The sequence below is a fragment of the Balearica regulorum genome, chromosome 2 (assembly GCF_011004875.1).
Source record: "Balearica regulorum gibbericeps isolate bBalReg1 chromosome 2, bBalReg1.pri, whole genome shotgun sequence".
Classification (NCBI taxonomy): domain Eukaryota; kingdom Metazoa; phylum Chordata; class Aves; order Gruiformes; family Gruidae; genus Balearica; species Balearica regulorum.
In genome coordinates this window covers 40,672,967-40,698,215 of record NC_046185.1, presented here as the reverse complement: position 1 = coordinate 40,698,215, position 25,249 = coordinate 40,672,967, and the positions used below count along the sequence as shown (strand labels likewise).

Here is a 25,249-nt window from a genome sequence, read left to right as displayed (position 1 = left end):
TTCTCATTCGATCCTTTGTTTTGGTAACGCTTCCTCTGGTTCTGCTCACCTGGTCCGCACAGTTAATATCAAGACAAATGCACGTGTAATCCTGTTTCTCTTCGCATGTGTCAGGTTGCCTGAACACCACTCTCAGAAAGCACAGGTTTTGAAGAGAGCAACTCTTCCTTTCCATTCTCAGTTTTAGTTTCTTGTTGAATATGTATTCAGTGTTGCTGTCTAAGATCTTGAAGGAAACAAGTGAGGTGTCCGTTCTTAAGGAATGAGAAATCTATAGTGATGGCCCGTGCATCACTGATTTTACAGTTATGTTTAAACACAAGGCAGTTGAAATAATGAAGTCACTGAAAATAAACATCTTGCAGATAACTATTTTGTTAAGCACTTTTCTCTTACCTTTTTGTACAAATACTGATTACAAATACCTCTGTTTCAGTAACAAGAAACCAGATTCAGAAACTAGTGCTGTGAAGAAAAAGGTTAATAAAGGAAAGGAAGGTTCTGAAAACTCAGATTTGGAAAAAACTCCACCACCATCACCTCATCCTGAAGATGAAGATGACCCAGGGGTTCAGGTAATGCTGTCATTCAAGTTCAATGTAGCCTTTGGCAATTCAGATGCATAAAACATTAGCTCTCACAGCCTTTTACAGAGGTGGAGGTATTTGGGTATTTTCTGTGTTGTTTAGAATGGCTTACCAAGAAGGGTGAATATTTTACTAAAACAAATATTCCTCCTCATAATTTTGCTTTACAGTCTTGCATCTGCAGATATGTGTGCAGTGCTGCTGAGTCTTCACGTCTTCTTTTCCTTCACTGTTGCAATTATGGTGCTGAATTTTCTATTCTGTAAACTTACTGTGTGATTATGTGGTCTTGCTTATAAGCCTCGTGTTTCTTCTTGCATTGGCTTGCAAACCTTCTGAAATCAAGAGTAAGATGTGACAAAGCAGGAAGCTGGAAATGTGCCTGTCAGGGACTTCTAACTACAGTCCTTTAGTGGATGAAGGGCCTTTTTGCAGGGCTGCCAGTCATTGACCAGCATTGATAATTTCTCTTGACTGCTGCGCACCTGTCACTTTCTGTCCAAACTTTATTTCATCTAAAGAAAATCTGGAAATAGAAGTAGCATATATGACAACTTTTGTGTGCTCTGTCATTAGCCATGTTAAGAAGTGGTTGGCTCCTGGCTTGCTTCTGCTGGCAGTGGTCAGAGTGGGCGATAAAATTAAGAATTCCCTCGTGAAGGGGTGGAGGCAAGTTGTGATGGAGAAAGTATGAGACTCCTAAATAGTCATCTGGTGTTGCCGAAATCGGTTGCGTTCATCCATTGCATATCTGGTTGTGGATGTGTTGGTTTTGGTTACGAGAAATGTCAAGACTGATGATTGTTTGAGAATGGTCAAAGCACCCTGGTGAAAAGGTTGGCAAACAGTGGTGTCCTAACACAAACATGGCTTGTGCCTCCCCTCTTTCTGTTCTCCAGAAATGAGTAGAGTATAATGAAATATGAGCAATCTGTTATATTCTAGTTAAAAACAACAGTTGCAATAGAAGAGGTAGTGTTATTTCTGATTTGTGCAAACCATGTATTCTGAATTAGAAAAGTTGAGGTACACCATGCAAACTTACTCTTGAAGAGTAAGTTTTCTGTCCCGTGCCACACATCCCTCTCAGCCTGATTAATGACACTGACAAAAGATGTAGAAGAAACTTTTGGAGCTGATGTTTTTTTGGGGTTAATTTGCAGATGATTATATACTGTCTGCAGTTCATTATGTATGCATGTTTTGCTTGTTTTCAGTTTAGCAGGACAAAACTTTGTCTTCGTGAAGCTCAATTGGTTGATGAATTTTACATTTGAAATACTCTTTCTTTTTGTGAATGCAAGTGTTAGGGTATTTGCATGACTTTTTAATTAAATGTAATGAAATATTTCAGGTAATTTTTGTTTTCTTAATACTTTCTCACACTGTGAGTGTTATACTGCACCCACACTTCTTTGCATAAACTTGGGGAAGTTACAACTGCTAGGACAGCTAAACTTGTTATGGGTTTCCCAGCTGAGATGGATAGTATTCAGTTGTCTAAAACATTGTTGCATTTTTAGTGTTAAATACTGAGTCTTCTGTAACAGTATCATGCAGAAATACACAAAGTGATGCATTGTTACCTTTAGAGAGGAAAAATACTTACTTTTGTGTGTTACCATACAGATTTTTTTTTTATGTTCCGTCATCAAGCCTATTACTTACCTTTCTGCCTATAGATCAGTTAATGAGTAAAAGATAACCCGATGCAGTTAAAGGTAAACACTGTTTTTGACAACAGTGCATTACAATTGCAAAGCATTATGTGGATGTTAGGGGAAACAGGAAGCTAACCAAGTCAATACAAATCAAATAGAAGATTACCATTATGTTTTAGGCATCCTTTCTATTAGGGAAATGGAAAAAGAGCTATTTGGCACCAAAAATAATGGGAATACTTACCTGTTGAGCCAAAAAAAATTTGATATTTTCTCATCAGTGATTATGGAAATGAGGGTGCAAATTTGCCAAGTGGTTTTTATTTTCAAGCATTAAAATATGGTTACAGTTTTGTGGGGACCACTGTAAGCTACTAGGTTAAAGGTAGAGGCCACATCACCATTGTTTAAAAGGGTGGTGTAAACTTAACCTTTGCTCAAAAATTTCATTTTCAGCTAGAGAAAAAATATCTAATTCTGTGAAGTACGTCAGATATTTGTGCTTTAAAAAATATGATTAACTACCTAAAAGTAAATATTTGACTTTGTCTATGTATGTTGAGAGACCTGGGTGCATAGATCTGTTAAACAAGCTACATAAGTATTTGAATGTACTGGTGAGGATGTTTGTTAAGCTGAGAAAGATGTAAAAATAGTATATTAATTTCTAAAGATGGTGGTTTTGTTACCATTTGGTATTCAATGTCATCTTTTTTTTAATATATACATCAATCCATTGAGATACTTGATGTTCATGCAGACTACCTGGGAATTTGAATTTTATTGTTGTGGAAAACGGTGTCTGGCACTAAGCATCAAGTCACAAATTCTGTCAAATGCATGCTTGTGTATTTTACAGGTTGTTTTCTGCAGTTTCTCTGAAGCTTTCTCTCATCCTGGAGATGAGGGTATGGGGACCCAGAAACCATGTTTTCAATTTGGGGTGGTTCAAATTTTTCATTCTTTTCTTAGTTTGGGGTCTGTTCCCATGCTGTACTGCGGGATGTCTTTCCGAACAGTGCTGGATCAGTGGAGTGAGGAAATCATATTTCATTGTAGTTCCCCTACAAGATAATCCGGGTACGACTGGGTGGATGGGGAGAGCAAGAAAGTGTGTTGTCACTACTTAGCAACACTGGGCCATGCTGCGGAAAGGTGGTGTTTGGTTCCTGCATTGGCCATCTGTCAAAGTTTGTTGTAGATGTGAATTGAGAGGTGCAACTTACTGGCTTTTAATTGCTTTCTGAGATATGCTTTCTAATTTTCTAACATGGTTTAGTAAGGCTAAAAAACATAAAAAAAAAAAAACCAAAAAGCAAAATACTATTTTCCAACTCAGAACAAGCATGAAGTGCATTTTTTTTTTGGTTGGTTGGGTTTTGGTGTGTGTGGTTTTTTTGGTTGGTTGGATTTTTGTTTGTTTTTCCCCAGAATTTAAGAGCAGCTAACAGGCAGGAATTTAGAATAGTAGTGTCTTGATTCCACTATTTCTACCAGGATGCTGTAAAAACAATAACATTTGCTACACATTAGTGTGTATGTGAGAAACACAGAGAAGTTTTCTCAGTTATTCTGCTGCTTATCAGTTTTGTTTGTCATGAAAAATATTAATGCTTTCTATTTAGAAGCGACGCTCCAGCAGGCAGGTGAAGAGGAAGCGTTACACAGAAGACCTGGAGTTCAAGATTTCAGATGAGGAGGCTGATGATGCTGATGCTGCTGGAAGAGACTCTCCTTCAAATACTTCTCAGTCAGAGCAACAGGTCAGATATGAATGGACTTGGATGGTGGCTGTAACTGCAGCATTCAAAGTTCAAATATGGGCCCTTTTCCTGAATGCTGTTCGTCCGTGGTTGGCACAATGTGCCAGAAGACATTAGCTTTTTACATTTTTAAAGAATATATTAATTCATGACTTTGCTTACAAGCCGATGATATGCAGTTTAACACAGTTCTTTGAAATGAATGGTTTCTACCTAATGGAAACCTAAACTGGACTGTTAGGAGTCTTGAATTTACTTCTGTGAATTCAGTGGTCTGGCTTCTGTGACTTTAATAAACCACTCAAGCTTGTTCCCTGCTGCTAGGCACCATAAGAACCCCTTTATGAAATTACTGCCTTGTAGTACCCAGCAGGGTACACTTTATTCTCTGTGCAATGTAAATGATGGATAAAATAGTTTGACTAAGATGAGGGGTAATAATGTAGGAATGACTGTTGTAACAATCTCATTGTTTTGTAGTGCTTTTTCAAAGAACTACTTCACTTAACTAACTGATGACCTATTGGAGAATATATACACGTTCTTTGGTATTTAATTTGGCAATTTGTTAAGCCCTGTGAAATATTTTATGCAATCTCCATTCTTAATTGTGTCTTATCAGAAGCAGAATTTGGTAGGTTTGCCTGCAGTTGTAATAGTGAATTAATGTAATAGAGAATTGCAAGCAATTTTGGTAGCTATCGTTTGGATGCTTACACAGCCAACTAGAGTTTTTGAACATCTAATATTTAGACTGTACGGTGCTGGAAGTACGTGTTGTTTTAGGAAAGGTGAACTGCCTGTGTGATTGTACCTGTATATCTGTGCACGTGAGCCTTACTGAGAGACCTAGACTCGCATTAGCTCTTAAAAATGGGCTTAAACAAGTATCCTTCAATCCTTTATTTTGGTACTAAATCTATTTGAATCCTACTAAGTTCTTGTGCGAGGGGAAGAAGTCTTCCTGTGTATTACAGTCCAGTTGCAAAAAATTACTTGGAGTTTTTCTAATGAAGGAAGTCTTTAACAAAGATGTACTCCCATAACTCTTGTATGGTATTTGTGATGTAGGAATCTGCTGATGCTGAAGGTCCTGTTGTGGAGAAAATCATGAGTAGCCGCTCAGTCAAGAAAAAGGTAAAACAAATCAAAACCCCTTCCCCCCATATTTTTAAATGGGCTAAGTGTATGTCTCCTGAAGTTCCTATTAAGTTCTTAAAATACCTTGGATATTCCAAATTCAAAAACTTTTGGACTGAGCAAGTTCCCTGAAAGTGTCTTTAGAGGGTATTTAACATGCTTTTGGATAGGCATCCACAAAACAGATTATTTGTTTAGTCTTCTACTCTTCTGTTGTGGTTTTTTTTGGATGGGAATTTTGATTTTTGCAAATATACACACCTGGATGAAATCTGTGGTGCTCTTCACTTCAGAGTGATGTTTCCTGGAGTTTGAGGAGTGAGAACTCTCCAGCATCCCAAGTTTCTGCCTTCTCTAGTAAAGAAATATCCTTGCCTGTAATTTTTGCATCTTTGGGTAGTGGTTGTGCTTAGCAGCGAAACAGCTTCACACGCAATCAAGAATATTACATATATAGATGGTTAATACCTTCCTTGTCACTATGTGAAAGTGGTGAAAGAAACACTATTTAAGTGTAGTTCTCTTTTAATTCTGCGCTGGTTGCTAGTTATGTTATTTTGCTTACAGATTCTTGTAATCTGCTTCACAACTTGATTGGCCTTTGCACTTCCAAACTATTAAAACTCTTGAGTAGGAAGCAGAAAAAATCTTGTTCCAAAAAGAGCATTATTATATTTTATAGGTTATTTTGTGTAGCTAATTCTCTGACTTGTACTGCAGTGGGGCAGAAACCTGTCTGGTTAATATAGATATGGTGGTCATGTTGATCTTAGTTAACCAGAAATATTTCTTTTCCTCAAAGTGTTAATTTTCAAATTGGAGGAGGGAAAATTGCCTTTACCGATGGATATAATTTTTAATGTTGTGGCATTTCGTTGGGGGGGATTTTTTTTTTTTTTAAATTTTATTACTACTGTCATAACATCATTAACAGCTTTGCAAACCTAAATTCATGCAATGTCATGACCGGCTGTGATTGAATTTGACCTGTTTCTGCAGCTTTCACAGCATAAAACCTCTAGGGCTTTTTTTTGAAGTCTAGAGCTAGATTTTGTGTTTCAAACCATAGGCTTATTTTTCAGATAAACTTCATGTAATATAAACTCAGTAATTAGTTGCCCTGATGGTCTACTAGGCAGGAGAGGAGAATGTGGTCTTTTCATAAATGTCTTTACATTGGAAGCTGTTTTTCACCAATTATTCTTCTCTTCTTCCTCTCCCCTGCAAACAAAGGTGTGATTACTCATGGGGAGTGTGTATTTTGCTGCAGTTTGTGGGAAGTGGTTGGTCTGCTGCCTACATGTCTTTGATTGCAAGCTCTGCTGGAGGCAAGCTCTATTTTGAGCTCGCTCTTTAATGTTTTTTATGGATTGTATTTGCAGGTTTGAGGGGTGTGTCTTCTTTCCCTGCTCTTTTCCCCATTCCTCCTTTCCAAAATAAAAAAAAAAAAAAGGCATTTCAGAATGTTAATATTTAACATCTGAAGTATCCAACTGTGTTTTTATTAAAGGTCTTTTACACTCATACTAACGTCATCAAAACCCTGGTTGTTAGATTACTAATCAAAGTAAAATTGCTACGATCAGGACCAGTGCATAAAATAAACATGAGGAAAGGTTTCACTAGGAAACCTTTCAGTGGATTAGGTTGTAACAAAGATGTTGCGTTCAAGTAAAGGACATTAGATAATGAATATGCTTTTGGAGCAGTTTTCTTATGGTAAAATTGTGCTGGTTTTCTCAGAAATAGCCTTAGTTTAGTTTTGGAGTTACCAGATATGATGCAGCACTGTGCTTGGCACCATTTTTGAAATGCACAGAATAAAAGGTAGAAATTACTTTAGTTCATGTTTGAAGTATAAAAGACAATTTTGTTCCCCTGTTGTTCTTAATGTGGAATTTAGAATTCTGTTGAATGCTTTTCCCTCTTGCAGAAAGTGTTACTAAGGTATCACTCTTTCCAAACCATCACGATCCTGACGTCCTAAGTTTGTATATGGAAATTTTTCATTTTTCTAACTATTCTCTTGGCCAGCTTCAGTCCTCTTTGAATTTCTGCTCCTTTAACTTTGAAAAGGAACAGCTAGAACTAAATATGCTGTTCAGCACAAGTAGCACATATTATGGAAGGATGTGGAGTTTGTAGAACATTGTACCTGCATGTTACACATCTGAATTTCTCTTTTTGCCTACCAATATGTGGTGAAAATTAGATCTAAACAAATGCTTACATCTCTTCCACAATCTGATTAGTTTACAATCTAGTGCTGTGTATCAATTAAGGTGATTGGGTTTTGTGTTGCTTTGCATCTGTTATTAATGTGTTCTGTAGGCTATTTTTCTAGCAGTTGATATTTCTGTGGGGCCTTTTTTTGTTTGGTTTTTGTTTGGCTTCACCCTACACCTGAGTGGCTTGCTCAAATAACTTTTGCATGAGCAGGTATTACTGTATCATTTCTGTGGCAATGGCAGTGCAAGATTTTGTGCTCTTAAGTATTTGCTTGAAGGAAGGGATCATTTATTTCTTCAATTATCTGCAGAGACTGTGGATCAGATTATCAATTATGGTCTCACCTGGGCAATGATGATTTGAAGTGTCTCCGTCACCCAAGTCTGCCATGCGCTACTTTAGGATATCTGTGTAATCAGTTTTGGGAGAATTTTGCATAAATGTTCTATCTCACTTTTTTACCTAGCTAATGTAAATGTACGTGTAGTGGGGGTTGGGCAGTGATGCCAAAGGCATAAGCTTCTGTCTCTTACATCCTAAACCGATATATTGTTAAACCCTGCTTGAGTGCTGGTGTTTGTAACTTGATTAGAATTTTTTGGGGGCCATAAATGTGAATGCCAGAGTAAGATTCTTGAAAGATTTTTTTTCCAAAATACTTTTTATTTAGGTGAATCTTTTAATGCACACTTATAGAATATATGGCATAGACCAGTTATTACCTATTAGACAATACAAAGTACATTTTATTCATGAAGGTTACAGGATTTATCAAGATTTACATTGTAAATTACTGTTATTAAGTTGGTAGTTGACAGAAAATATACATGACTGAAATGCTGTTGAGGGGAGTTAAATTGGCTAATATGAAACCTTTTATATAAAAGGTGTTTAACCATATTGTCATTGTAAGATTGATGTACCTTAAAGGGTTCTGATTTAAAACTAATCAAGGAGACTTGGCCATAATATATTTCAGAAAATAAAAAAAGTTAATGTCTTAAAATTAGAGAGGACTTCTTAAAGACTGATTTTGCTTCAGGATAATGAACAGATTCAGATAATGGGGTCTCCATTTTTTTTAATACTTTTTTTTAATACAGATTTGACCTCTAAATATGAATACCTTCTTGAAAAATACTCCCTTTTAAATTTTTTTGTTTTTTTGGTTTGTTTTTTTTTTTAAATTGATGGTCTTCAAATTCCTTCCTCTGACAGTATCTTTGTAAGTGACAGAAGTTTCTTCCCTGTGTTTAAGGTTAGGGGATAGTTTATCTCCTTCAAGAGGAGATTCAGGATCAAAAAGTAGCACCAAGGAATACCTTATCTTCTTTCATTTCTGTGGGGAGAACTAGGTGGAAGCTGGTGATGCTCCTTTCTCTAGAAAGGAACACAAGCAGACTGTACTGGAGTAATGTAAATGCTAAAATGATAAAATCCCTTCCTAGTCTGGAAGAGAAGGAATACTATGTAAATCAGGGATTAGGAATGCATTAACTTTTTCTTTGCTGTGCTAGAACAGAGTTTAATGCAGCTGCTGCTGTTGATCTTTAATTGTACTGTTACAGAAGTAATGTCTAGCCAGCAGCTTTTCTTTTGAGAGAGAATTTGGAAGATGACAATTCATCTTCTAGCTTCAGAGTAGTCTCTCTTTTATATATTCTTTTTCTTTTTTATATATATATCTCCATCTATAAAAGATGGAGGATGTTGACTTATACAGGGGTCAACAGTTTTGTCTGTTTAGCACTACATACAATATTTATTACAGATGTTGTTGTCCCTGAGAAAGTATGTAAAACAGAAAATCCTCTTGTATTTAAAATTGTTCCAAAGTTCATTAGTAAACACAAACCGTTAATGTTGTGACATAAACTGAATTCTAAATGTGTGCCTGGTGCACTGTCCTTAGTTTGTCCTATGGCTGGGTTCAGGAGTAATTCAACAAAGTATTACATGCCATATGTTATGCAATACTTTGGCACTAGGGATGAGTTAAGGGTAGTCTCAACCCTTAGCACTGAATGCCCTTGGTTTTGCTGGTTTATATCACAACTTTAACCTTGCTTTAAATGTAGTTTTTGGGTGTTAATTTAATTTGGCTGCTCTGTATGTGAGACATCTTGCCTGAGTGAATTTAATTGCACCGTTGAGTAAAACTAAAGCCATGAACACTGATGCACTAAAATTATAGCAGAGGTATAAGGTTTAGTTTTATATGGCTTCTTGTTTAGAGTTATTAACTATATGGAGGAATAAACCCCCTTTAAAACTCTTTTTTAAAACATTACAAAACCCACAATGTAAAGTTGCCATGAGCCAGCCAAAAATAATACATATGGCATTCAGGAGTGCAGTTGCTAATTGGCTGCTGCCTGAGAAAATGGTACACTTGGCTTCTACTTAACACTGTGGGTTTGGCAGAAAGCCAGATTTGGGGTGAGGTTGTGAATGAAGCTGCATGTGGTTAGGGAGGAGTTCAAATGATTCATGTCTTGGAAGTTGTAGTAAGCAGTGCAGTATGTACTTGGGTAAGCTGCTGGAGGAAACTCCTCACCCGTGTCCTCCCCCCATAAATGCTTTCCTACACCTCCACTTGTCTCCCTATGTGGGGACCGTATTCTGTCTTTCGGTTAGTTTTAATCATTAACTAAATTGGGCTGTTTAGTGGTTTAATTCACGTTTCAACAATTTTTTTCTTGTAGATGGAGAATGGAGAGGAGGTAGAAATAGAGGAATTCTATGTAAAGTATAAAAACTTGTAAGTAAAATTATAGGTTTGATTGCTATCTTTACATTTACGTAATTTCCAGATAGTTTTTAAAAACTGGTTTTGTAAATGATACTACTGTTACTATCTGACTCTAAACATTTCTAATGTTTAATCCAAAACAGAGGCAAATAAACAGGGAAATACTTTTCATTGGTGGTAGCAGGTTTGATAGTGTTGTCTTAATTTGTGTTCTCTAGAAAATGAAATCAATAGGTAGAATTGCTCCTGCTATTAAAAACTTCAATCCAGGGCTTGTTATAGATGCAGATTCATGAGCACATACCTATGTATCTGTGCAGATCTAACTGCAACCTTAGAGTAACAGGCCTGCAAACTACTCAAAAACAACCCTTAACATTGTTTCGAAAATAAGATGGTGTTCAACAGAATGTCCAAGGTAACAAATGAGATGGCTTCCAATATTCCAGCAGGTAGCTGCCTCTCCGTAAGAGGGATGCAGTAGTGGTAAGAGCAGCATGTTGTTTCTCTTCTGGGCTCTGAAACTGCAATGCAATCAGTATTTAAGATACTTCAGAGCTCGATAAGCTCATTCTTCTTTTAGAAAAATAGCATATCTTGTTTAATTTTAGTAAATTTTCTATCAGAGAGACAGAAATTCACTTAAAGTGAGTTTCTTGTAGCTAACTGCAGGTAGTGGACTTCACTTTAAATATGCTGCCACCTTTGTACCCTTTGCACTATATTGATTATTGCATGATGTTTAATAGCTTAATTATGCTTTGTTTAGTTTTATTACATTGGCACGTAATTTTTGTGTTAACTATTCATATCTTAGACTTCTTAGCACTTTTGACAGACTCTAATTATAAAGTGGGACTAATCATTTTGGCAGAGAAGCTGTTCCTTTGTGTTTTCTTGAAGATGAATTATTACCACTGAACTGCATTTACCATGTTTTTTCTTTTCTTTCTATCAGTGCTAAAACTTCAGCTTACTCATATGTGATTTCTAATTACAATGCTGTTCTCAAAAAAAAAATGTATAGCATGTTATTTAAAACGTTTGCATATATTTATTAACTTCTAAATATCCTACTCTTTGCTAGAATATGTGTTAAATAGTGACATTTATGATAAATGCCCTGTATACTAATTCTGTTTTAAGTATGCCCAGTAAAAATCATCTTAGCTTTGTGCCAAACTAAATGTATGAGGTATGTATATAAATTTTGACTAAGAGTTGTTTTTACTTACTGACAGGTTTCTCCATTATTAAGTATAATTACTTCCAGTAAAGGTGATTTGTTAATTAATAACTTGGATGATGAAGAAGACAGTGTCCGGTCTTCCAACCATGGCACTACAACGTGCTGGAAAGATCTAGCTATATTAGTGGGATGCATAGGAATATGCAGTGGAAGTATAGTTTTGAGTAAGATTTTCTGTTTCATCTTCTAGTTCTTACCTTCATTGTCAGTGGGCATCTGTGGAAGAGCTGGACAAAGACAAGAGAATTCAGCAGAAGATTAAGCGGTTTAAGGCAAAACAGGGCCAGAACAAATTCCTTTCAGAAGTACGATTTGTTTGTTTGTTTCTTTTGGGTATTTAAGGAATATTCTTACGAATTCTTGTTCTGTATACAAGCAGAAGATTTTGAACAACTCAGTGATATATCAGTAGCGTTTATTCTGGTATAAAGTATAACCATGCATGATCCAAGTCTTGCAAGTTTGTGAAACTCAAGTGATCTATCCTGACTTTATACTTTTTACTTTTTTCTTTTCTTTTTTTTTTTTTTTTTTTAGAGTGGTTAGTTGTTTGCATTGTAAGCATGACTCTTACTGAATCAGTACCAGGTCTCTTTTCTCAGGAACTGATTATGCCAGAAAAATGCATCACATTTTTCTGTGTTATGGACTGCTGCTCACTAGGGATTTTAAGCTTTTTATCATCAATTTAATTTCACTTAGAGCCATAAGCAGTAGTGTGGCAGGGGTCCTGTCAATAAAAGACCGGATCTGCTGATTTGTGTCTCTGAAAGCTTACCTTTCAGTAAAATGCTGTCTTTTGAGAAAAAACAGGTTCATGTGCTACTGTATTTATTTATTTATCTATCTATATTTTTACTATATAGTTCAAGCTAAACAAAACCTGTTGCAAATTGAAAACTTCTGTGAAGTGACTATGGGTTTCTCATTAAGTGCATCTAATTGATGTATTTTGATAAAATTTCCAGGAATTTGGGGGAGGAGGAATTGATGTGTTGTACTTCTAGGTGAGAGTGCAGAACATGTATGAACACTATGTCAGAGCATCCAAAGATGCTTTGAGATTATTGTAAAATAGGGTGGCATCTATAAAGAATTAGCCGCATTGTATAATACTCATGTCTAAGGAACTAGATTAAACTAACTTTCAAGACTCCTGATACTTGAGTTGAAGTTAATAAGAAGAAGTTAAGAAGTTAATAAACATGAAAATTTAGAGTAACAGTCAGTTCAGTATATCATGTCATTAAGCAGCAGCATTGTAAAATTTAACATCTGTTCTAAGTGAAGATGCCTGGAATTGCTTCTTTTTTGTTTGGTGTTTTTTTTTTTAATCTGTTTTCAAGTGGGTCACAAGTTATTGTAAATACGTGGAATTTGTTCGTGTTTTAAAAAAAGCTATCAAAATGTGCATAGTCTGTAGTCCTTTTGTCTACCTTTTCTATTGGAGGGAATCTTAAAAGTATAAAATGAAACAACACTTTAGTCCACAAAAGAATGCTGTAAGTCGTTGAATGGATAAGAAAAAACATGAATTGTTAGTTTTGGAGAAACTGTGTATGCATGCAGTGTTTTTTTTCCTCTGTTTTTGAAATAATAATCTTTGAATCTTGCTTATAAAGCAGTTAGACAATTCCTGTAGTTAAAATAATCCAAAGGCACTTAGTGTACAAGGCTCTAATTTCTTTATTGCAAGCTGTAGTTTTCAAGAATGCTAAATGCATTGCATGCCATAAGCCTTTTCGATTGCTCATTAGTGAATTGTAATTTCACACTTCATTTAAAATATTCTTAAACATTCTCTCACAGTAAAAGGTTTCACACAGTAATTAAGAGGCCCAGTTAACAAAGTCTGAGAAGTCTGATTCCCTCATGGGGAATGATCTTGCTGAATTGTAGCATTTCAATTAACATGTTGAAGTTTGCCAAATATAAATTCTGTGTCACCGTGACCCAAAATATTATTGCCTGGTGAAATATATAATAATTTTTTCTCTCAGGAAGGGCTAATAGAGATATCTTTTATATTTTTGCCTCTTTCCTTGAACAGATTGATGATGAGCTTTTTAATCCAGATTATGTGGAAGTGGATCGAATCATGGATTTTTCACGTAGCACAGATGATAATGGCGAGGTAAACAAAACTTTTGGAGCATTTGTAGTCATATAGACACTGTGTTTAGAATTTAATGTTTAGAAACGTGGATATATTAAACATTTCAGAAGCTACCAGTCTATATGTGTGGAGAATAGGAATGTATTTGAGAAAACATTGCCTAATATAGCAGTTTTCCTAAATTAAAGGGGTGTAAGTGAGAATTCCAAACTTCTTATAAGTTACCTATATTTAAAAAAAAAAATTTAAAAAAACCCCCCAAAAACCCCCAACAACAAAAATGCCCTCTGATACATAGATCTAAGGTGGTACTTAATACTGTAGAAATATGATGTCCATGCAGATAATACAGAACTTAAATGAAAATTGCAAGAATCTTGGCTAAATGTCATGATAGTTTAGACACTGTTTAGAATATCTGTTGCAGAAGAGGCCCTGAATTCACCATTTCTTACTTTTTAATGACCGGTTCTGCAGACCAAGATCACTTTGTCTTCCAGGAGATTCCTTTTTGGTCCTGGGAGAATAGAAAGCTTCACTGATGCTGTCAGTGTTTCCATATTGCTCTATCAGTGAATGGTGGTGTTTGGGTTGCCTGCTGGGAATTTTGTGATGGCACTGACAAGGAAAAACAGTGGACTGTTTAAATATGCGGTAAAGCACGGAAATTATAACTGTTGGAAAATGCATATGGTTTTACTTCTAAATTTTAGTTTAACCTTCGTGATTTTAAATGTAGTGTTGTGCTTGTTTTGATGGTAAGCCTGCATTCCCAGCGTTCTAATCTTACTTCATTAGGTTCTCAAGGTGTCAGCCTTCTGTTTGCTTATCCTTTTGGCTGATTCAGATATTCAGGTCTAGTAAAGCTTTTTGAATTGTATCTGGCCTGCAGACCTCTGCTGTAAAAGAGGTTACACTTTTATTCTTTTTAAATTGTGATGTAATCTTATTTTTGTCTTAACAAAGCCTGTAATGCATTATCTGGTGAAATGGTGTTCACTTCCTTATGAAGACAGCACTTGGGAGCTGAAGCAAGACATTGACCAAGCTAAGATCGAAGAATTTGAGAAACTGATGTCTAGGGAGCCAGAAATGGAGCGTGTGGTAAGAATTGGCTCCATATAGAGGATTTTATTTGAAAATAGTAAAGTAATGTGGTCTTTCAGAAACCACTAATGGGATTTGCTGTATTTGAAACAGGAGCGACCTCCTGCCGATGACTGGAAGAAATCAGAGAGTTCCAGGGAATATAAAAACAATAACAAACTCAGGGAATACCAGTTGGAGGGAGTAAACTGGCTTCTTTTCAATTGGTACAACACGTACGTAAAATATTGCTTACTACTGAATCCTGCTTTGGAAAAGCTTTTATAGTTTATTTGAAACAATAACCTTTTAAAGTAATCTTCTAAAGTGAGATTTTAGAATATTTACGTGTCTCATTTTTTGCTGCAGCAGTCATATACAAACTAATTTTGGGTGGATAACATAACGTTACGTAAAACGTGAATATAATTACTGTTTGCCCTGGAATCATGGCATTTCTCCTGTACTCCTTTTCTTGTGGCAAACGCTTTTGTATGTATATGTGTTCATCGCACCCTTGCTGCCCTTTGCTCCCCTATGTGATCTTGAGAGGTACATAAAATGGCTATATCCATGCCTGTTGCATCACAAACCATAACGTTTATTTAAAATGCAAAAAAGATTGAGTATTTTCAGTATAAAATTGCCATTCTAGAAATTTCTGGTGTACTCAGTTTAGCTCCTTACGGATTTTCTATGTTTTAAGTTAGGAATAAATCATTCAGACTGTTTTTATTATTGTTTTCAGACGAAACTGCATTTTAGCAGATGAGATGGGGTTGGGAAAGACTATCCAGTCCATTACGTTTCTCTATGAGATATATTTGAAAGGAATCCACGGTCCTTTCTTGGTTATTGCACCGTTGTCTACAATTCCCAACTGGGAAAGGGAGTTCCGCACCTGGACAGAGTTGAATGTGGTTGTGTATCATGGGAGTCAAGCAAGCCGGCGGACCATTCAGTTGTACGAAATGTATTTCAAAGATCCACAGGTAAAAGCTCTTCATGATAATTTTTTCCCCTTTCTTTTTTGTACATGCTTTACTGTTGTTAATTAATCTAAGCATCAGTTAGGTTTTTAGTACTGGTATAGTAGGTTTTAGCTAATAATTCAAGATACATGTATTAATAAAGACTGTGTTTTTTAGTAGTAGCCAAGAGATCGGCTGGAAATAGAAAGGGACCGAGAGTTACTGAGATGGTGCAACTCTTGTTCAGGGTTTCATTGTTTCATACAAAGTTTTCATTATTTTGCGTTCCTGAGGAGAGCTGGCAGAAAAGATTCTTAATGGAGAAACTACTTTAATTGGAACTAAGCTTAAAAATCAATCTTTGCCTACCATTCCAGGAAAGACCAGCTTGCAGAAATTAAACTTATCGATGCTTCTTTATCAAATTTTATAAGTCAGATATATTTTGAATCTGTGTTACGGCAGTTGCATTGAATAGTTCGTATAAGAGAAGGAGAGCAAGTACAGAAAAGAGTGGGGGTAGAAACAGAAAAATATTTGGAAAACTGAAGCTATAAAGAGCAACAGATCTCTACATTTAAATGTATGGCTTTACTCAGAGTAAGTAAACAGGATTGGGGAATAATAATGTGCGTACATTGAATGTTATTACAAAACAATATAATCTTCCTCACTTAAGAGAAAAACTCCTCACTTAAGAGAAAAAAAAAGAGTGGAAGTTCAACTTGATTTGATATATTGTGGAGTATTATTTCCAACTGAGCTTAAAGAAGTGATAGTGGTGAAATCATATATTTAGATTTTCTGTAAAGCATTTGATTTTATGCCACTGAATATTTTGATTAATAAACTAGAATGATATAAAATCAATATGGCACACATTAAGTGGATTTAAAACTGGCTAACTGATATTTCTCGATGTAATTGTAAATGAGAAATGATTTGCATTTCCAGCATACTTCTTCAGGGATTGGTTCGTGTCCATGAGCTATATAACACTTTTATCAATGACCTGAAAGAAAACATAAAATCATTACTGAGGAAGTTTTCAAATGACACAAAGATGGGGAGAGTGGTAAATAATTAAGACAGTTCATGGATACAGAGTAAGCTGTATTACTTTAATAAATTGGATCCAAGCTGACAGTACTCAGAATAGCTAAATATAGGGCTATCTGTGGACGAGGAATGGAGGTGATTCTTACAGTAGGGAGAGCTTGGTTCTGGGAAGGCTGTAAGAAAAATGCAGATCTTTTTGTGTCATGACACACGACCAGTTAAACATGTGTTCATACTGTGAGACTGGTTAAAAGGCCTAGTGTAGTGAAAGTGTGTAGGAGGAAAGAAATCCTTTTATTAAAGAGTAGAAAAGTTACAGTATTCTTAGTGTTGTCAGTAACATAGTGGGTAGTCCATTTTTGCCTAGTTCTCGCTTCCTGTCTTCAAAAAGAGTGTTGGAAAACCTGGAGTCTTAGAGCAAAGCTCATGAGGGTGGCTGCAAGATAGAGAATATGCTTTTACAGGGAAAGACCTGAGTAAAAACTGTTTTGAAGGTGGTGACTGTGCCACAACTTGACATGCCATTAGGGCAAACAGAAATCACATACTTAAATATAGTAGAAAAACACATAGTAATTTCTAGTAGTTAGAAGTTATATCTGTTTGGCCTAGGAACTAACCATTTTCTCAGCAACTTATCAAATAAACTTTCAAATCAAAATCATGTATGCTATTGTTAAAGAAGATTGATTTAAATAACAGTTGTTACACTGAGATCTAATGGCTTATATTCTTATGATAATAATCATATTTAACTTCTTACCTAGATGTATAATACACAAATGAACTGGATTTGATTTGTACTTTTTATGGCTGTAAAATTATTTCTTATCAGAGATGGATATTTTGTATCAAATTTAAAAATTTGGGTTTATATAACTACTCTCTCTACTGAAGTCTTTCCTGTGTTAAAAATCATGCATGTTTGTTCTTTAAGCAGTGCTTGTTCTTAGCATGTTCTTCCCCTTAGGACACAGCAATTATGTAGCATGAAACCTGAAGGAAAATCGTCAGAAAAATCCCACTTACTGCGCAGATTCTTTAGTGTTATTTTGGCAATATTGTTTCGTTGATTTAAAGGCAACTAAAAGGATCTGAAGCAAGATGCTGCAGAAAGTTTTGTTCCCCGTGTTGCCATATTCTTACCTCGCCTCTTGTAATCACCATGGCAGTCATTTGACCCCATAGCGAGTAATGACAAAGCACTCATGGCACAGAAAAATGAATCATTTTCTGCTAGCTTTGCTCCCTGAACTGGCTTAAGAGGAGAATCAGGCAATTGCCGTGGTTGGGGATAAAGGAGAAATGGAGTGAACTTACCCTTTTGGTGGCAGCTAGCTCAGATGTGTCATGAAATCACCTTCTGTGTTGCATTCTTTGTAAGACTGTGTCAGCTGTGAAACGCATGGTAGAAACTGCATTACGGGGAAAAAATCTCTTCATGTTCTGACAAAAAGAATCCCCATGTAGTGTTCAGTGTGACATCCTCTGAAGTACCCTCAGTAGGTGTACGATGGGGGACGAGAAGGGAGAGAAAGAAGGCAGGCTTTGGCAGTATCGTTTCTAGTCCCCGTGTCAAACACATCAACCCAGACATTGGCATCTTTGGCATTTTAGGCCTTAACAGGAAAAGAGGCCTCTCAAGCTGACCTGGTTCTCGAAAAGACAACTGAACACTGAGAAAGTCTGAGTAGCTTTGAAGGGCAATAAGAGACAGCATCCATAAGAAGCACCTACTCCATCTGCGGTAGTGCGATTTTTTTTCAGCGTCAACACCAGTGACCAGAGTTGGGTTGTTGTGAAAACCTAGAGAGTAGTCAATAACAAAATACGTTTCTGCAGTGGTGTGACTTCAACACTAAGGGTACCACTCTGCCAGAGATGTTCCCCTAAGATCCGTTCCTGCCTTCCTGCTTGTGAAGGACATACAGGGAGGCCTGTTCTGGTGCTCTTGAGCAACAGAACTGAAAGGTCCTTGTGGTGGGTTGACCCTGGCTGGGGGCCAGGTGCCCACCAGAGCCGCTCTATCACTCGCCTCCTCAGCAAGGCAGGGAGGGGAGAAAGGAAGATGGAGAAAAAACAATCCCAAACTCGTGGGTCGAGATAAAGGCAGTTTAATGTAGCTAAAGCAAAAAGCCGCGCACGGAAGCAAAGCAAAAAGCAAAGATTATTCTCTACTTCCCATCAGCAGGCGATGTCCGGCCACTTCCTGGGAAGTAGGGCTTCAGTATGTGTGCCCCTTACTCCAGAAGACAAACATTGTAAAAAAAAAAAAACAACGAATGCCCCCGCCCTGTTCCTCCCCCTATTCTCAGTTTCTTACTGCTGAGCATGACATCATATGGTATGGAATATCCCTTTGGTCAGTTTGGGTCAGCTGTCCTAGCTGTGTCCCCTCCCAAGATCTTGCCCACCCCCAGCCTGCTGCTGGGGAAAAAGAAATGTTGGAAAGCCTTGATGTGTGCTGGCACTGCTCAGTAGTAGCCAAAACACTGGTGTGTTATCAACAGTTTGCTAGCTACCAATACACAGCACAGCGCCATGAGGGCTGCTGTGGGGAGAATTAACTCCATCTCAGCCAGACCCAATACAGTCCTTCTGGGGGTCCTTCCCTGTTTGGAATACCAAATAAACCAGTTGCTGTTCTGTAGTATTCTACCTCTGAGAAAGAGTTCTGTTGTAAGATCAGGAAAATTATGTATGCCAAATAAAATTAATGACCGAGCCCTGCAAAATAGTTGACTTTGTTTGTGAGGGAAATTTACTTCACAGTGTAATGAGGACTAAAAAGAGAAACCACCTGGCTCATGTGTAGAAACAGAATATGTTGTCCTTGGTTGATTGTAATTCAAAATAATGCTATTGATGTTCAGGACTTTTTCTGACTTACCCGGTTCATTCCTTTTGGGCTCAGTGGTTGTTGGCTTAAGAGAGTATTTTCTTGCCTGTGTGTTTTTCTTCCTTGCTGAGAAGCTACTGAGCTATGAACATGTCATCAGCGTAGGATTACCTCAGATTTCTGCAAGGAATGTTTAGCATGCAGCTGATTAAGGCAGTATTTCACTACTAGGCACTCTTGTCTTTCATGGAAGATGACGTTGAATTGCATTTCACAAAGTCACTGCAACTTAGTTTTCCAGACGCCTTCCAGCAGTAATTGGTTAACATGCACATTTCTTGCATCTGTTCTCTTGTTCCTCAAAGTGGAGTCTGGTGCGAAAAGACCATAATAATCTTTCACGGTTCCCACTGGTGGAATGTACGTCTTTTTTAGAAGTCCACTTCTTACACACATCCAATTGATCTTTTCAGTTTGTATCTGCTAAGAGGTAATACCCCAAAACCCAACTTTTATTTTCCTATCTAATTGTTGTACCTTGTGGCTACCTCTGTTGCTTGAGTTACTTCCAGAAGAATTTCCCAAATAGAACAGAAAACTGCTACCTATTAGGAAGATTGATTTCCTCAAATGGAAGAACTTCTCTAAGTGGTTGTGAAATTCCTGTGGTTCCGACATCAGAGAACTTCATTTGGATGCCACACTGAAACAGGATACATTGATTCCTAGTTCCTTAAGAATTCACCTGTGACAGTTCTATAGGTCACTTTTCTTGAATTTTCTACATTTAAATTTCTCAAATGCGACATTAGTAGGATTACCTAGGATACTTTCCCATACCTCCCCAAGTGTTGGAGGCCTGAAACTGTTGAACAACAACATCATTCACCTTCTAAAGAGCTCTTGAAGAGCTCTTTGAACTTTCTGCTTGATTTACTCCTGTGTTCTTCAGTACAGCATTTGACTCTCTCACAAATAGTGAGAGCTCTTGTGGCAAGACAACAATGCATATTTTAATGTGAGATTTAGACAGCCCTAAATATATAATCAAGGGGTCCCTCTTACGATTTTTGCTTCACCTGGATGTGCTGCTTTGTGTAGTGATCATTTTTGAAGAGCACTGCTTGTCATACAGTCGTGAGGTTGCTCACAGAAGTGTTTCCCATTACTTGGAAAGAATCTCCTGGGCTGCATTCCTGTGTCTTCACAGTTATATCTGGCTCATGAAAAGGTCACAGCGTTTCAATTTGCTGGCTTTGTAAGTTGCCCACTTAATGTATCTTCATCTGCTGTTTGTTAGGTAACAACTCTTTTTCTCTGTAAGATAAATGTTTCTGGATTATGCTGCGAGAAAGCACTGTTGAGCAAAGTACTTTTGATGTGCATAGGCAGATTTAGTGCTGAGTTCAGGATACCAGGTTTCCAGTTGTAGAGTCAGTAGCCAGTTCTGATCCCCACAGTTTGAAGAGGTTTATACGCAGATGACTTATAGAAAGGATTCAGATGTGCACATGCTTGAAGGAAAAAATGGTCACCTTACTGTAAAATATCTGTTTCTTTTTAAATGCATTTGATATACAACCCACAACATAGTCCTGCTTTGAAAACATAGAATGGCTTTGAACTTGTGTGAGGCCACTCCTTAGAGAGACAGTGTTCATGCACAGACTCAGTGACGTAGGAGATACAAGTTACATTTTTCTTTGAACAAGATTGGGAAGAAATATAGTGTAATGTCAGAAAGATGTTCATTTCATGATCTTGAGTAAAGTTTATTCAGGGTTTTTTTTAAAACAGTCTTAGTATCAGCCCTAAAAATAAGACCCTTAACTAACCACATAGTGAATATGGTGCCAGACATCAAGTAAATCGTCCCATTGAACTTTCCTTAACACAAATTTACAAAAATATCAAGGAAGTGCATGCAGATGTATACATTCTCAATTTAAAAGTTCAGATATTTGCTTCTTTTTAAAGCTGTTTACTAGAATTGTAGGTGTTTTGAAAACTTGATGTCCACCAAAAAAAATACTGTTTATTGGGAGCAAAATATTCTAATAGTCATCAAAATGAAGCATTAATGTACTTCTGGCTTATTTGGATTGTTTGGGAGGACCATCGGATACCTTTGATTTAAAAGAAGGAAGGAAATTGTCTTGACAAAGTCTAGAAACAGCAATACATTAATGTTTCAAGGCATTAATATAATCCATATGAATTATGACTGAAATACTTGCATAACATCTTTGTAGTGAATATGCAGTGATTCTGTGGGCCTTTTTACAGGGTTAAAAACATAGTCAGCATGAAGCCAGTAGTAAACTTACACATTTGTATTCCCTCATTGAGTCAGCAATAATGACATTGTTTACTTAAAACATCTTGCCCATTGTACTGTTTTGTATTTTTAAAGAATGAATTTTGAAGATGAAACAAATGTCCTTCCTTTCTTTGCCGGGGAGTTTACTTTAACTTTCGCTATTCTTTTTAGGGTCGTGTGATAAAGGGGTCCTACAAGTTCCATGCCATTATCACGACATTTGAAATGATCTTGACTGACTGCCCGGAGCTGCGTAACATTCCGTGGCGTTGCGTGGTCATTGATGAGGCCCACAGGCTGAAAAACAGGAACTGTAAGCTTTTAGAAGGACTCAAGATGATGGACCTGGTCAGTATATACATCTCTTACATTTGCATCTTCTGTGGTTTTATTATTCCTGATTTATGGTTTCATCAAAATGTAAAATAAGATATTTTCTTCTCAAGTAAAAGCATCGAGTGCTAAGAAGAATGAGGGAATGCAGCTGAGAAAGTCTTTAAAATACCTGGAAGCGTATGAATCCTTGAATTTTGGAGTGCTGATGTTTCATAAGTGTCTTCGTTGATATAGACCTATAATTACATGGATTCCGTTAAGAGAATCAAGATAAAGTTGTTCCATCCTTTTGCTCTTCTCATGTGGCTTACTCTATAGTCACTTCTTCACATAAGCATTTTAAAGGTCTAGTATGGTCAGGTGGCTAAATATGGGTGTGAGAGTGAAACTGCTCTGTATTACTATCAGCTCTAATGTTAATTTGTTGTGTGGCCTTAAGAATGTTCTTTCAGACTGGCTAAGGAGGGGAAAAGTAAGTTGGCTTCTGATGCTTACATAAATATGTATTGTGTTGTGCACACAAAATAAGTGTATTAAGCACACAGAGAAAAATAAGATTATGGTGTTTAAAGGTATTTACAATTTAAAAGACAAAATAATTAGGTTTTCTTTTTATTTGGTCAGAAGGTTCTTTAAAAATGTGAGTGGAATGCAGCCATGCTAAGTTAATACCTGGAACTCAAACCCTCTTATTTCTGATAATAAAGAGGCATAAACATTAGCTTACACAAGCACTGGTGACCTATAGGTCACTTCTAGTTTCTTTTTCCTTGTTTGTTAAATGATACTTTTCTTGAACAAGTCTTGAGGCTTAACAAATGAAAGTTTTTAAAAATGCTGTATATGATTTATTTTCTTTATTATGGTTGCTGTTAGCAGAAAGCTGAGCTTATAGGTGTGGCTATAGATGGAGATACGAGACTTCTCACATACTTCAGTTCTTGTTCTACTACTAAACTCATGTTTGACCTTGGGCTAGTTGCTTTACCTATCTGGGCTCCTCCTCTAAAGCAGTGTGCAACTTTTCCTCTTGTCTCTGCCAGTCTCATGCTCTGTTGTGTGTAGATGGAAAGTAGGAGTCTGCTTTAGGTTCCCTATGGGTAGAAACTTACACCTGCCCTGAAGAGATTCATGCACTGGGATCTATTGGAGGTGTAAAAAATTGGTTTATACTGGAAGTGATGGGATAAGTTCAGCTGTTATTTTGCCATTTAAAGTTCACTGTACTTGTGAAAGGGCTGGGACATTATGGATCAGTAAAATCTGTTCTTGTATCTAGAGGACTTTTGAAGGTGCTTAAGTAGTGAAGTATTTTTTGGGCTGTCGCTGAAGGAAGGCCAGACTACCAGTTAGAAATGTCTTCAGAAGAGCTATATTTAAGTAGGTGGGTGGTGAGGGAAGAGGAAGCAAACATGAGATGTACCTATAGGGGAAAAAAGATAATTTTGTGTATTTCTCAACTGAAAAATGAATTTAGATGGATTCCTAGGCAACTATTTCTTAACTTTTCAGGAACATAAAGTGCTGCTTACTGGAACCCCTTTGCAAAATACAGTAGAAGAGCTATTTAGCTTGCTTCATTTCTTGGAACCAGGTCGCTTCCCATCAGAAACCACATTCATGCAAGAATTTGGTGACCTGAAAACTGAAGAACAGGTAAACTTCTCCTACACACTTATTTTTCTATTTAGATATTAAGAATTTATCAACTTTATTATATCTGAGCTTCATTATTTGTTTTTACAAGTAAAATATATTTACTTTTTTGAAGACTACAGTAACTTTATGCCTTGTTTTTTTGTTTTCATTTTGTTGAGTTTTTTTGCTTTTGACCAAAAGTTATTTTGCTTTATCCCTATTTTGTGTGTGGTTGGTTGTTCGGGTTTTTTTCATCCTTTGTCCATTGATCATGCAGAAATGGGGAAAGATTCCCCTTATTAAAATGTGGTGTTTAAAAATGGGGATGGGGTATTTTTAACAGTTGCTGGATGAAAATACTTCTAGAATTGCTTGTTTACTCTAAGAGAATTAACTTATCAGTTGACATTTTTCCTTAAGCATCAGTAGCAGATTGAGGGGACTATTGTCTTTAACTTCTGTGGATGTAACATCTGGGAGTTTTATCAATGACTTCTGTGCAAACAGGAATGTATTTGAAATCTACTTTAGCAAGAGGCAACCAAATGGAGGGAGATTTTTTTCGATCGACTCAGAAACAGATTTCTCAAGCTGTCCAATAAAAGAAATGCATGAAACAATGCAAAATGAAAGACTCTCAACAGACCATATTTTAGATCTAAAATGTAAAAGTGTCTGATCATATATAAAACTTATTTTTTTTTCTTGTATGTGTGAAAATGTTTTAAAAAGTCAATAGGTAACAGTTAAATCACCTTAATGTTAGGAGTTAACTGAAGCATGGCATCTTAATTTAGGCACCTTAATTTGGCCCTTTACACCCTGTGGTAATCTAACTTCACAATTGCATGCATTTTTGTGTGCAACTTTATGTTGGTTTTGTCTGAAAATTCAATTTCTGGTGTTTCTAACTTTTGAGTGCTTGAATTTGTTAACTTTCTTTGAGAACAACTCTTTCATAGGTAATAGTCTAAATTAAAAAACAGCTCTCCCCCCAGCCCTTTACCTCCTGGAAAAATCATAGCGTGTCCTGAGGGAATCATAGGATGTGTTTCCACAGATTGTGCAGGCAGTTGCGTGCCAGTCAGGCTGGACTCTGACCTGATTGGAAGTGAGCCAGGTCTGATCCAGAAACTGTGTAGTCCTGTTAATGTAGTGTTTGAGCTGGAGTTAATTTATCCTAACTCTCAACATAGCTTTTTGTCTGGCCAGCTCAAAATGTCAGCAGGGAAGAACTGGAAATATTTGAAGCCATACATGGAAATATTACTAAAATAATTACATAATCCATGAGCAGAATTGAAGCCTGGGTTGCATAGGCCAACAAGTTTTGGAAGAAGTGCCTTCTCTGCTGACAACGCCATTAGATGTTTTGGAATTTATCTTTCAAGTGATGGGAGAGATTATCTGTTAGTGACTTAGGTTTTCTCCTCCATTCCTTGCAATCCTGTTCCATGTACTTTTTTGTTCATCCATCTGTACTCATTTATCTTCTCTCTCTTG

General features: G+C 36.7%; 1 protein-coding gene across 8 annotated transcripts in view; it reads left to right on the top strand.

Annotated features, from left to right (window-relative positions):
• The window catches only part of CHD7 (chromodomain helicase DNA binding protein 7), a 132,911-nt gene that overhangs the window by 81,607 nt on the left and 26,055 nt on the right, over positions 1 to 25,249 (top strand). For all 8 annotated transcript variants that reach the window (XM_075744025.1, XM_075744023.1, XM_075744022.1 and 5 more), the window contains 11 exons: positions 437 to 575; positions 3,874 to 4,011; positions 5,083 to 5,148; positions 10,086 to 10,141; positions 11,572 to 11,686; positions 13,432 to 13,515; positions 14,464 to 14,601; positions 14,698 to 14,819; positions 15,332 to 15,575; positions 21,944 to 22,120; positions 23,621 to 23,764. In XM_075744025.1, the coding sequence (XP_075600140.1) occupies positions 437 to 575; positions 3,874 to 4,011; positions 5,083 to 5,148; positions 10,086 to 10,141; positions 11,572 to 11,686; positions 13,432 to 13,515; positions 14,464 to 14,601; positions 14,698 to 14,819; positions 15,332 to 15,575; positions 21,944 to 22,120; positions 23,621 to 23,764 (1,423 nt within the window). The remainder of the gene's footprint in view (positions 1 to 436; positions 576 to 3,873; positions 4,012 to 5,082; positions 5,149 to 10,085; positions 10,142 to 11,571; positions 11,687 to 13,431; positions 13,516 to 14,463; positions 14,602 to 14,697; positions 14,820 to 15,331; positions 15,576 to 21,943; positions 22,121 to 23,620; positions 23,765 to 25,249) is intronic.